General features: G+C 41.1%; 1 protein-coding gene across 5 annotated transcripts in view; it reads right to left on the reverse strand.

Annotated features, from left to right (window-relative positions):
* The window catches only part of pou6f2 (POU class 6 homeobox 2), a 101401-nt gene that overhangs the window by 23391 nt on the left and 63863 nt on the right, over nucleotides 1-14147 (reverse strand). For all 5 annotated transcript variants that reach the window (XM_015028517.1, XM_015028514.1, XM_015028515.1 and 2 more), the window contains one exon: nucleotides 3719-3856. In XM_015028517.1, the coding sequence (XP_014884003.1) occupies nucleotides 3719-3856 (138 nt within the window). The remainder of the gene's footprint in view (nucleotides 1-3718; nucleotides 3857-14147) is intronic.

Genomic DNA, 14147 nt, shown 5'->3' on the forward strand with positions numbered 1-14147 from the left:
GCATAACTGGATGCATGGATGGATGAATGGAAAGATTGATGAATGGATGGATGGATGGATGGATGGATGGATGGATGGATGCATAACTGGATGCATGGATGGATGAATGGAAAGATTGATGAATGGATGGATGGATGGATGGATGGATGGATGGATGGATAGATGGACAGATGGATGAATGGAAAGATTGATGAATAGATGGTTGAATGAATGAATGAATGAATGAATGAATGAATGAATGAATGAATGAATGAATGAATGAATGAGGACAGGTAGATGGATGGACAGATGGGTGGATGGATGGATAGATAGATGAATGGATGGATGGATGGATGGTTGGATGGATGGATGGATGGATGGATGGATGGATGGATGGTTGGATGGATGGATGGATGCATAACTGGATGCATGGATGGATGAATGGAAAGATTGATGAATGGATGGATGGATGGATGGATGGATGGATGGATGGATGGATGGATGGATGGATGGATGGATGGATGGATGGATCTGAATATTTTGTGTTTTACTGAAAAATTTCCAACCTAAGAAAATTAGTTTGCCAAATTTATTTCAAGTTTGAATTGCAGTTGGGTAACACAAAAACAGACCGAGGACCACAAATGGCCCCCGGGCCAAATGTTGGACACCCCTAGCTTAGAAATAACTTCAATTAAATGTCTGTGTGGAGACTTGCAAGTTAATGTTCACAAACTCTCACCAGGGGATGAAAACAGTAATCAGTTAACTTGTAAACAACCTAGAGATTGATGTCTGCAGCAGGATAAAAAAGGTCAACATCTGTTCATCGGTTACAGTTGATCTAACGGCTGGAGGCTCCAGATCGCCTTGTGTTGGAGTTCAACTTCACCTGTTGTGTGAGTAAACCTGTGAGTGTGTTGCTTTCAACATTAGTAGAATCAACTGCCCCAAACCTGACTACAGGTCGCAGAGAATGAATAAGAGAAGATGTTCATGCACAAAGCTGAGACATGGAGGGTTAAAGATGTTTCACCTGGTTTTGCTCAGTTTAGAGAGGAAATAGCCTTCAGTGTCTCTGCTGCAAATACAGAATTAATTGCATGCAAAACCTGAAGGAAAAGAAAGATTTTACATTGCAAAGAAGAGAGAAAAAAATTGTGATTTGTAAAAAAGAAAAAAGTATCTTTAGAGTGAGAGTGACTTAATAATTGTGGCTTTTATCTGCCGTCTTAATCACTGTTGTAGAGGCTGCGAGGATAAAAGAGCCTCATTGATTTTCCTTGGAGAATAAAAAAAAAAAAAAAAACTCAAGCCAATATAATTAAGGTTTAAAAACTAAACTCCAAAGGCCCATCAGTCTTGACACTTTTCAAGGTTCTCAAAGCTCTTGCTTATGAAAAGGCCTTTTGACAGCACAGTAGAGGAAATTAAGTGAACAAAGACGACACACCACGGTTCAGATTCAAGGAAAAGTGATTGTTTACACGTGGAGCGCAAGGATGAGAGAGATGGCCCCATGAATTGTAATCAAACTACACCTTGAATGAATAGAAAAAGACCCCGAAAGAATGTACAAACCTTAATGTGCCTTATGTGAGTTGTGTATAGTATCCTTCATTCAGGGGAAGGGAGGGACAGGACCTTCTGATAGGGGAGTGGATATTTCAGAGTCCTCGGTCTGAATAATGCAGTGGAATAATGAGGTGGGGAGCAAAGGCTGTACCCCAGGGCTTTGACCATCTCTGTGACCTGATTATGTCAGGAAGTGTCAGCCACCAAGACGCTACAAAAGCACAGAGCATGCCGTCAAGTCCATATCCTCAGTGATCTGTTCCCAGCGCTCCAGGCACCTTGTGAGCCAGAGAAGTCCATACTGTCTCATTAGCCATGTTTAGGATCAAGCTCTCCTTCTCGGACAATACTTCCCTACAAGGTCAAACCAGTGAACGCAGCCCCGAAAGGTCTGATTTAAAAACAATCAGTTTACGTGTGTTTTATCACTCTAAAACGTCTCAAGCTGGATTAGTGTCGTTTTGTTTTTGCAAAGTCGACATGATGAGGACAGTGCAAGTGTAACACAATAAAGCAGCGGTTATTATAAATAACAGAAAGTGGCATAAAAGGGCACAATGTCCACACAGTCCCGCTTTAATGTGAGCACTGTGCACCTGAGATAAGATGATTCATTAGATAGAGCCGAACAATGACAAGCATCATCGTTCAAGCCTCTGGCTACTGATGGAACAATTTTGCAGCCACCCTTAAATATGACAAGGTCAGCGTTTTACTCCGACAGGCGCATGCGGTTAAGAGAGGGAAGGGTTTGTTTATTCCCAAAATGCTTAATATATGGAGAGGTGGCAGCCGGACTGTGGACAAACAGCTTCAAGGCAGCACAGAGACTCGCTGCGAGAAATCAATGAGGAAAGATCAGGAATACAGTACGGATGGCTCATATTGAGCTGGATGGTAATAAAGTGCTTTACATTTCCTTGTGAAACTGAACTTTTTCACGTTACAAAAAATATTTTGTTGGGATTTTATGCGACATTCTAACGCAAAGGAAGGAAAAAGATACATGACTTTATTGTATTTTTTTTTTATAAATAAAAGTGTGAAAGGTCAGCTTGTATTTGTATTCAAGTCATTTTACCTGGACATCAATCCAACTGTGCATTATTTGGTACCTAGAAGTCAGATGTATATAAGGAACACTAATCATTTTCTCCTGGATTCTGAATTTTTCTTGTGATTTTTTTTGTTCTTTGCAATAAAAATCAGTGATTTTTTTGTTGCTACTTTTATTTTTTTTTCCCTCATTGAAGCCCTTCAAAAATTTCCATATAGAAAAAAACTGATAAGAAAAGAAAGAAACTGACAGACTGGTCAGACAAAGATTTTTATTTTTAAAGAACTTAGGCAGATTCATTTTTGATTACCATATTGATCACAGCTTGAATTTGAGAAATACTGCCATCTGCAGGTGGGAGTTAGCATCACTTGAACCCAATGTTTTTCACCATTTTTGCGGAAAATTTTCAATGAACTCAAAACTATGCTTTAGAGCAAAAAGAAAAAGTGAGGATTTGTGCATTTTTTTGTGAATTTTGACAATTACAAAATTGTGAAACATATAAAGGAATTGACAAGTTTAAAAAAAAACAAAAAAAAAACAATAAAAACGAAGAAAATGTAACTGACAGGTCAGGCTTCAAAGAGAAAAGCAGCGAAGAGGCCTGTGCTAACTCTGGAAGAGCTACAGATGTTCACAACTCAGGAGTCAAGGCTAGATTTAACAAATTTATCATTTGTATAAGAAAATTATTTGGGTGAATTTCGTTCAAAATGCTTCGCCAAGTTTAATAAATTAGATGAAACTGATTTGGGTGCAGCAAAGTTGGCTTTTCAGTAAAAGTGTCTGGATAAACATGGTTCTACTTATTATAAAATCTTGGTTATTTATCATCTTTGAATTGCATTTGGGAATCACACAAAACCAGCCCTAAGGCTACAAAAAGTCCCTGTGCTGCACTTTGGACACCCTGGCTTAAAAGCAACTTCAATAAAAATTCAACATTTTTCATCCGCTTTGCAATTACTCACTTCTTTAAATGACTCATTTCAATAAAAGACCAATAAAATACAACAAGGCTTTGGGTTTTTTTAATTAAAAAATGTGCAGAAGTTCAGGGGCATATTTTTGTACGACTCTATAATCGTTGTGTATTACACTTACCTGTCCTTGTGCGTTTGTGACAAGCTGCCCGGTGGCTCCTTGCAGGTTTGACAGGGTGTTGCCGAACACCTGAGAGCCAGCGATGGACCCCATGGCAGCTGCTGCCGCCACCGCTGCCTGGCTAGCCAGGGGGTTCAGCTGCAGAGGGCAAAAACATCATTTATCAGAAAAACATCTGCTCTTTTTATCACATATTTAGACTACAATACAAGTTCCCGAGGAGGTTAGCAAACCAGCTTCATACTTCTGTTTTGCTCCCCAGGACAGAATAAGCGAACTGCTACAAGGTCCAGCAGAGAGGGCCACGCAGTTTATCAAATGTTTCCCAGAGGTTGGTGCTCCTGGACCCAGTGGGAGGCTCCAGGGTAGGGAGGAGCAGTGAAAACTGGAGGGAGGCTGTGAATAAGTGGCCATTTTACCACTCTAAGTGCTTTCTCTGGCCTCTGGGGCTCCCCACGGGCCGAGTCTAGTCCTTCGACACGCAGCAATGGCCCACCCGCTTGCTGCTCTCACAATAGAGCCAGGCAGCAAGGCTATGCATCACCGTATCGTCTGTCGCTTCAATAAACTTCGACTAAGAAATCCTCCTACTTCATAAGACTCTAACAGAGTGATACTGTTGAGGCAGAGGAAGGTTAAAATGACCATCTGCACACTGCTGTAATGGACTCATCTGGTTTGGCCTGTGGTGGCGGAAAGAGACTTCTTGCATTGAGAAGAGGCTGTAGAGCCCGCCACATTGCTCAGATTGCCCATATAAATCAAGCTAACCACTTATTAGGGGGCTGAAAATGCACTGCTGATTTGGTTGTACCGCAGTGGAGCGAAGCCTTATTAGGCTGAGTAAGTAGATCAAAGACTGAGAAGAGAAAGCAGACCTCCCGATTACTCAATAGAATAAAGAAAACCACTGCTTCCGGCTTGCTGCTCGTACTGGTTGCCTACTTAACTTAACTGGGATGACTGAAAAGTTCAAACATGGTTCCAGCTTTTCCAAACTCTCTGCATTCTGCTGAGAATTCAGCTTTCTTCAAAGATACAGATGCCATTTATTTTTTTTATTTTATCCCACCACCATATATTATTACACTTTCTGAAATCAAATGATGAAAAAATGCCACAGAGCGATCAATACTTTTTCATTGACAGTAAAGGTTAAGCACATTAAGAATGACACTGCATTTGTCTTATGAAATCATATTTCATGTTGGTGGCCTCAAATTGGCCGTGATTGATATTGCCTCCTCTTGTCTGAAAGTCATCCAGTTTTTCCTCAATAATCGCAAGATTGTCTTTTATGTGTTTCAGTGGACGCCCTTCGGGAACCAAGAACATCTCGAATGTTGAGTAAAAAAAAAACTCAAATCTGAGTCATTCTGTTTTCTGTGCAGAAAGTAAAACTATGGTAAACTGTTAATAACTCATCTTACTGGGGTTCAAAAGCAGAAACACCAGACATTGATGTTCAAAGCAAAGCTCCAAGTTTATCACAGATAGTTTTTTTTCCCACTGAACTGAAACCACACAAAATATCACAAGCTAAATTATGAAGTTGCATCAAAACTAACATGTTGATATTATTTGGTGCTTAAACTATTAAAACAGTCAGCACTAAGTAATTTTAGGGATATAATGTATTTATTAATTTCAGCTAACTGCAGGCGGTTCTGGTCCCTAACAACCACAAATTCTGTACTGCAACATCCAAAATGTCTTTGGTTAGTGTGGTAATGCATAAACAATTCGTGTGACACCTGGTATTATTTTAATGCACTTTAAAGTTACCTGATTTTTAGAATATATGTGGTATTGATTATGGTAAAGCATTGAACTCCTACACTGTAATCATGACAGCATCTCCTCATTTAAATTCTGAATTGACTGAAACAGATAAATATCCTTTTCCTACAGAGCAACATGCTGAGAAGTTTTCTAAGGAGTGATCACATGAAACTCAGTATTTTCTCCTCTTTTCTAAACATAAATTAAAACTGCTGGTTAGCGACTAAAGGAGCTATGTTGGTGAGAACACTGGACTGTAAATGTTGTGAAAGAGGAAGGAAAGCCAACACGCTCAGTTAGGCAGAGTTAAACAGAGGCCACATATCAACACACTGATAATGTGATCTGCTCAGGCGAGCACAGCCAGAGTCCCCCTGAAAATCTGCTTTTCTCTGTGTCATTACATGAGTGATAGGTTGTTGGAAAAGCCTTCAGATTGATTTGAAATATTATCATCACGTTTCATTCAATGATAGCCCTTCCAGGTGCTCTGTTATTCTGGTAAATCTTGGTGAAAAGAGAGCAGGATTCGTTGCTTCATCTCTGGCGCAGCGTAATATGGACGGCGGTTAGGAGGAGAGCCAGGAATAAGGAGAGGCAAGGCTGTGCTCAACACCTAAACAGGTGATTTTCCACCACGGTGACTCCTCTCAACGCCTCGGCAGGAGGCACAAAATGACAGAGTTGGGCTTGTATTTGTACTGATTGCATGTGTTGGAGGAGATAAACAGCGATCTTCCAGTTTGTGGAGCCTGCATGTTAACGATTGTGTTTCTTTTCATTCACTGTGAAAAGGCCGTGAAGAGGATTTTTGGCTGTTCAGACCTCTCTGGACAATTCCTGTTAAGATCACAGACAATTGCAGAATACATTGATGACATTTTGTCCTTTTGTATAAAGAAATAGAGGCTGGACTGAAAAACTGGCTAGAAACTGGAATGAGGTTAATTTTAGTTTGATCGGTGGGTCAAAGACTCAAACATCTGATTGTCGGATTAGTCAATATACCTTAATAATAACTAGTGGCTGCACCAACAGAAACATGCTTCAGTGTGGAAGTGATTCCTGAGGGAAGAAAAAAATGTTTCAGTTACAGTGAGGTGTTTAAAATGAGGTTAGTGGAAGCACAGAGATGAAATAAGTTAACTGAAAGAAAGCTAGATTTCAGGTTTTTCTATGTATCCCGATATATTCAAGATGTGTGAGAGAACAAGATTTCCAGCAGATAACGAGAAGGCTCTACAGAGACTTGTACTAGAGAGTACAACTTTGAGTGCAACTAAGTTGTATCGATCAACCAATATTGATTAGAAGATCAGTTCCACAACTGATTTTTAATTAAAATCGATTGTGAAACATGCTAGGTTTGGAAATTCTTCAGGATTTAGGAAATCCTGCTAACAGTCACAAGAGTATTTCTTATAATGCTAGCCACATTAACTGCAGTAATCACTATTAAAAGCGCTAAACTTTAAATTAAATTCTGTTACAATTTTCTTTTAAAATAATAAATATATATCTAGATATAATCTGCAAGACCCTGTCTGACAGTTCACTCAGCGTGATTGCCTCTGCTCCTGACATCAATAGTTATTGAACAATAAGGCAAGAAAAAAAACTTGCCATATTTATATGAAAATATAAGAGCAGTCCTGCTCTTATATACATATGTAAACTTTGGCAATGCAAACCAGCATGTTTTTGGATGGAACTGGACACCTTTGGTTTCAGAGGAATGTAAAATGTATTGACTTTAATCATCAAAACTGTGTCAAAGTGGACCCAACACATCAAATTAACAGGCAGTACCACTCTTGTTGCTCCTTAGGAGGAATGTCCTTCATCTGGAACAACATGGAAGCTTTCCCAAACCCATCCCGGCCCACCATCCCTGTCTCCTCCCTGCTCTTTCCCACTCCAGAGTGAATGTAATCAGCTGTGACATGAGAAAACACGTTCTCTGTCTGTCAGAACTCTGCTAGTCCTCTGCTGACAGTCCTCTACTGACTCTCCTTCTCTAAACCCCCCGATCCTCCACTCCACTCCACCCAGCACACACACACACACACACACACACACACACACACACACACACACACACCTAACCGCCTTCCCCTCCTCACGTCCGCTGTGCTTATGAACATCAAAATGCCATTAGGCCCTCCAAAACACCTCTGGTCCCCTGGTTGGCGGGGCTTCACACTGAAGTTGTGCACTCCGAACCCCGCGAGCTCTGACTATTGCTCACCGGTGGGCCTCAGCTCCGGCCGCTGTGAGAAAATAAAACCCAAAAAGAGCCATTCTGGAGGAAAAACACAGAGAAGTGAAAGACAGATGGAACAACTGGGGCAGATAACACCCGGCAGAATACAATAACGCTGCGTCGGGCGACAGTTGGAGGTTGTAATTGCTTAAGGCAGCGGAGAGGGATGTGGTGTGGAAGTGGAGGGGGCTGAGCTGGCATGTCGGGTGTTAGTGGAGTGATGTCATATGAAAACTCCAGAATGACAGCTAGTTAACAGAGGGAGGTTTGGCTAATCAAATAAAATGCATTAACTCCAGGAAATGGCCGTGGCGGTCAGTCTCAGAAATGGCCGTGTCTAATGAGGTAAAATGCAAATGAAGGAGGAGAGGAGTCGTGAAAACGTTTAAACTAACTATAAAGGGATGATGGAGTGCAGGACAGTGGTCGTCAATCTCCCCACTCATTACCTTCATGCGAAATTAACCGGAGCTTTAATCATTACATAAAATCAGCTCCGGCCCATTTGTTGATAATTGTAAAGGAACACTGGTTCAGAGTGAGTCCTTTGTCATCAATCACATCCTGCAGCACATTTCCTATGGTTAGGGAACATTGCAGGTAAAAATATGAAACATACCACACTATTCTCCTACTGGGGAATGATCTATAATGTTTAGCTGTTTCCAGATGTATTAAATCTGAAACTACTTGGTGATTAAGTATCCACAGGAAAGTGCTGACCATTTCAGCCTCATGAAGTGACATATCTGGTGCAGTTATTTCTGTACTACATTGGCGCTGGGTTGGAAATCATGGCAGGAACCACTGTAGCAGTAAATTTACTACTGCTCCGGCTATGATTATAAAGTAGCTACAAGGTTATGTTTATAGTCACAGTGAGAAAATGAGTCTTGAGATCACACTGTGGTTAAAATATGAGGTGTATTAACATTTTTCAGCCTTTGTGCCCAGTATGTCTTATTTCAACCAGGCTGATTACATTCCATTTCTTTTGATTTGGGTGGAAATGGCGTCCCTTTTCACTCTGCTGCTGTTTGACATATAAATATAGCATTTGAATGACTTTAATATCCTTCTAATCAATGTCCAGTGATCTTTTGATGTCCTCAATTCAATATAGGAAGGGTCATCCGTGCCGCAGCTTTATAAACACAATAAAGGTAAATGATTACTCCCCTCTGTGGTGTCCAAAAATACAGCCAGTAATGAAGAGAAATGGTGGAGTTTGAGGAGGAGGCCTGTCATGTGTCATTGGCCGATTCTAAGCTCGAAGATTAATCACGAGAGAGGGGCTCTGTGGCTAAGATGTGGTCACCCTTGATCGATAAATCCACCACACTCTCTTCCCTCCTCCTGTGGTTCTCTGCTTCACTGTCTCTCTCTTTATCTCCAAAAATACACCTCAAGCTAAATCAGCATAATGCCATGTACAGTGAAAAGTTTTCATGGTAATGAAAGTCGTACTATTTTTGTCTTTTAGTCATGTATGTTAACTTTTTTTCCCCCCGAAGTGGAACAATTTTAAAACAGCTTCAGAGATTTTGAAAAAGTACGTGCACATATTCCCACTTTCATTGAGTTAAACGTTCCTTAGTTGTACCTCAAGCATGCTCTTTTTAACAAACTTCTGGTTTTAATTCTGGCTGGGTATTTGGCAAAACTTAAATTTAACAGAAAGGATTCTTTTCGTAAGTCTGTAGCTTCCCACAAAAACAAACTAAACGCCTTCTGGCCACAATGACCAAAGAAGTTAAAGTGACAATTTCAAACATCAAGCCTGCATAATGTATCGCAAATATACCGTCATCAAAACATCACAAAGGAGTGTTTGGACTGCAATGATTGTTGGCGAATATATTTTACGTGTTATGAACTTGCATTTTCATGATAATGTAGTATTTAGCCACGTAGGCAGAATCTCAAAACAGCCAGCAGATTTTCATACTGGACACCAATGAAAAAGAACATAAGACACATAGTGACGTTGCCATCGCAATATTTACTAATATAATCGTAGGACTTTTTAATATCATGAAGCACCTAACAACTTTCAAACACAGATAAAATTTATACTCGTAGCATTCACAAAACAAGGTAGAAGAAGTGCAAGTTAATTGTCAATAAAATGTTAGGAGAGCAGCATAACTTGAGGTGCTATTCAAGTAATTGTTTTAACATTGCAAGGTTAGAAAAATATTGCAGTCAGGTATTCCAAAATTGTGCAGCACTAATTAGAGCTCTGCACAATTTTGTGCAGAGCTCAAGCAGAGCTCAAGCATGGTGGCGGCAGTATTATAGTGTCTGAGTGAAACTGGTGCATTGAAATCAGCAGCTAGATGGTTTTAAACTGGACCTGTTTTTAACTATCAGCAGAAAATCATCATAATTAACATTACGGCTTCAAAACATCAGTCTGTGTGTAATTATTTAATTAATTTGTTTCACTTTTTCAATTCAGTTACTGAGATGGATGAACTTTTCAATAATATTCTAACATGATTATCATGACTTTAATTTTGACCTTGTGTGGATTACAGAAAAAGCACAATAAGTTCAAACGTGTGCCCAGTTCTAGTCAATATTATTGTCAATCCACCAAGAAAAACAAATGATGCAAATAAATCATTGAAAGCTCAAGGTAAAGATAACTCTGCATTTTATTACTTCCCAATTTGAGGCATGCAGTTTAAGAAAACATTCATCCTATATTCTATTTGAGTCTCTTGATCCTGTATTTCATACAGGGAATGAGGGAAATAAAATCAATAATCAGATATTAACAAGACAGAAATAGGAAAATGCTGTGAACAAAATAAAACAGCTTTGGTCGAGTTCTTAAATCAAATAGCCCTCTGTAGATTACAGGAATATATACCAAATCCAACCTCAGTTTAGCCCAGCTAAGACACAACGAAGAAGAAATTCTGATAATATCCTCCAGAGACCACAAATGGGACTTTTGACTTGGTCTACGAGGAGGGCATAATGTAACAACATTGCATTAAAAGGGTCTTTTTACAGCGTGGCGGTGCAGCGCGGCTGTATTCCTTGTGTGAGCCCGGTGCTCTGTTTGCGGTCACTAATGGGCATCAGAAATTACAGGCAGTGGAATCGCGCCCCGCGGGGGGACTGGCCTCCTCAGCGGAGCGGAGCACTTAGATGGTGTCTGAAAGGCTGCTGGAGGAGAAAGGGGGGAACTCAATGTCACAGCCCTGCCTCATAATTAAAGAAACCCTATTCCTTATCCACTGTTAGGTGAGCCCTGGCTCGGTGCTTCATCTGAGGGCTCCCATGTGGGCGTCTAATGCGAGTTGCCCCCGGTGTGCATGTGGGTTGATCGGGGGAGCTTTGCCTTTCTGCTGGGTGTCGGAGCTGGAAGCCCTCTGCCCATTTCCAGAGTAATGGAGCTAGGTCTATAAGAATCGCAGACTTCAGAAAGTGAAGGAAGTATCAACTGTGTGATGACTGAAAGCCCAACAAACCCAGAAAAGCCACAAAGTAAGTGGAAGGTGCAAAGTAGGAGCCGTTTTAAAAGTGAAAGTGCCTTCAGAGTTGCCACAACGATGAAATATGATAAATTTAAGTTTCTTCTTATTTAGAAATTCAAGGTTCATCGTTGCTTCTTAAGTCTGTAGATTTTCTCCCTACCTAATCCCTCATTTGAAGTAAATAAAAGTAGTAGAGCTGTCATGGTCAGGTTGTTTTCCTCATCTAGCTCCCATGCTTTATAATTATTCATATGAAATGCGGTGCTGTTGATGGGCAACAGTCTTATTTTCTGCTTCAGTCAACAGTGCACATTTGTATTTCTAAATTGTGCAGCGCTTGTTATGTAAGGCAATTTTCTGCCTTCTTAAGAGCCAGATCTGCTGTGCATTAATAAGAGTTGAGCTGAGGGGTCCTGTTCATGCTCTACCCCACACAGCCACAGCAAAACGCAGCTGCTTTCACTCAGATATACATGCATACATATATATCCATATATATTCAAAATTTATGAGAAATGTCTGGATTTAAAACAGGTGTTAATCTGGATAATACTTAGCATGTTTGGATGTCTTTATTTCTGCTTCAGCTTTTCCAAGTCCTAACAAATCAAATTCATTTCAACAATTTCCCCCCCAAAAATTTAAACAATTTTTATTTATTTTTTCATTTTAGGACTCCTTCATGCTTTGATAACAAAATAAACTTTTCCAAACTACAATTTTTTCTAAAGTATAAATGCTAACCGTGTGATGGACTGGTGACCTGTTCAGGGCGCCAACGCCTTGCGGTTTTTATTTTTTACAACTACAGATGTTTCACACCAGACGGACGGGACTCCTCCCTCCCAACCAGCTTAAGTGACTCCATTTCCGCTGACATGCCGCAGTGTGAGCCGCAGCGTCCACATTTGAGCATGTCATTTTAATTTCAATTTAATACCCAGCAGAACAATCAGCGGCCGTTTCGCTAAACTACATGAACACTGCGTTGAGCTGGAAAATCAATGAATCGACGCGTGGGGCTCATTTACCGCACGTGCTATTACAATGGAAGAAACACCCACCACCCATAAAAAAAAGACATTTGGAGCAAATTGGAGACGGGATATATTAACAGTAAGCAGCAGGAAACAAAAGTAGCAGAGATGGATCTGAGATTTGAGGAGGGAACAAGGGGAAAGAGGGGTTGAGGGCGGGGCAGGAAGATGGCAGAGAGGTGAGGAAAAGATAGAGAGTGCACACTGCCAGGCCTCTGAAAGGCTGTTGTAGTTGGCAGCAGCTGACCTTGGTGACGATGGCTTTTCACCAGAGGCTTCTAATGAAGGCTGATTGCCGGGGAATAGTGAGGGAGCCACGGGAAGGAGAGGACAGAGAGGGAGGGGGGAGCGGGAAGAGGGCTGGGAGAAAGAAAAGGATGGAGGAGAGACTCAGGTAATTGCAGCACTTGTGGGTTGAGGCCCCGCGGTACTGTGATGTCGGGGTGCAGCGGGGAAGAAGAGAGATGTCTGTGGACACTTTGGTGGTAAATTGTGGAGCACGGGGATAGGAGGCAGGCCCCTAGGCTGTAATTACCCCTATGAGTGTGCGGATTGAGAGTGGACAGGCCTGGTGTGGCGCTCTGACAGCGATCAAGGAGACAACTGTGAGGAGGAGAGGGACAGACGGCAGGAGTCTGACAGACGAGGAAGACAGGACGCCTCCACCTCCGCCTGGCCCCCAGAAAACCAGCCAGGCAGACACTGGACCGAGGTCAGAGGCTATTAGTGAACACACAACATGCTGGTGACAAGACAACTATGACAAGAACAGCACAGCTCAGGGTTCCTCCACATTTTTCATTACACATCTCCACATCATTTCTGACTGAAATTTCTATTTTTTCCTGCATTTTTTTTAAAGAAAACCCTGGACATTTGGGCTTGATGATAAACTTTGAGCCTTCCTGAAAAGCACATGAGCTTTATAATCTGTAAGTTCTCTAACTAAATAATGAAAAACCCAATGCTGCAATTGGCTTCATGTTTTCAGGGTGGTATGGGGTGACTGCTGCAGCATCTGGACCAACTTACATCAGCTCTATTTTAAGACCTTTAACTCCCAAGACTTGTACATTAAGAAACTGAACCCATGATTTTCAAACCAGGCTGCCTTTACTGGTATTCAGAAGAAAATCTGCATGAACAATTTTCATACAGATTTGGCTGGATGAAAAATAATTAAAAGATTATTAATTAATTATTAAAAAAGCATCATCGGATTATTTTATCTATTAGAAAATGGAAGAAACAAAATCATTTGACAAAAAATCAAGGATTTTTGCAAATGTAACTTTACTTTTTCCACACTTATCCATGCCTGGAAACGATAAAAGCAAATTCCAGACTTTTCCAGACAACCTAAGAGTTCTGAGTGGAAGAGCACATAATGTAATGTGATGAAAAAATAAACTAATTAGATTAGAGAGGGATTCTGGGGCTCCACAGGATGGCGTAGCAGGGTCAGGAGGGCCTGGGCACACTCGCTGGAATAAGAGATTTGATAGGCTGGCCTAAGCTTCCCATTGCCACGGATCAGTATGTACTGCCTCCCCTTTTCCTGCCTGGGCTGATGTAACCCACTGGAGTGGCAAATTACACCAGACCTACAGCTGTAGCCCGACATTATGATTAATTTGATCAGTAATTTCTCCTGTTTTTCATTTTAATCGCCGCGACCATTCTGCTGTGGCAGGTCTTTCAGATCTAATTAAGATCAATTCCGGTGTAACAGACTTGGTGCGCCTTTACCCCGTCAAATCCCTGAGCTCTCCGGGCGTGGAGAAAACCCGCAGCTCCAATCAATCAACTTCCAGCGAAATCCAGCGCGCTCCTGCAATCAGCCCATTAACGCACTT

This window comes from Poecilia latipinna, unplaced genomic scaffold, assembly GCF_001443285.1.
Source record: "Poecilia latipinna isolate Pla-1442-1.1 unplaced genomic scaffold, P_latipinna-1.0 Scaffold127, whole genome shotgun sequence".
Taxonomy (NCBI): domain Eukaryota; kingdom Metazoa; phylum Chordata; class Actinopteri; order Cyprinodontiformes; family Poeciliidae; genus Poecilia; species Poecilia latipinna.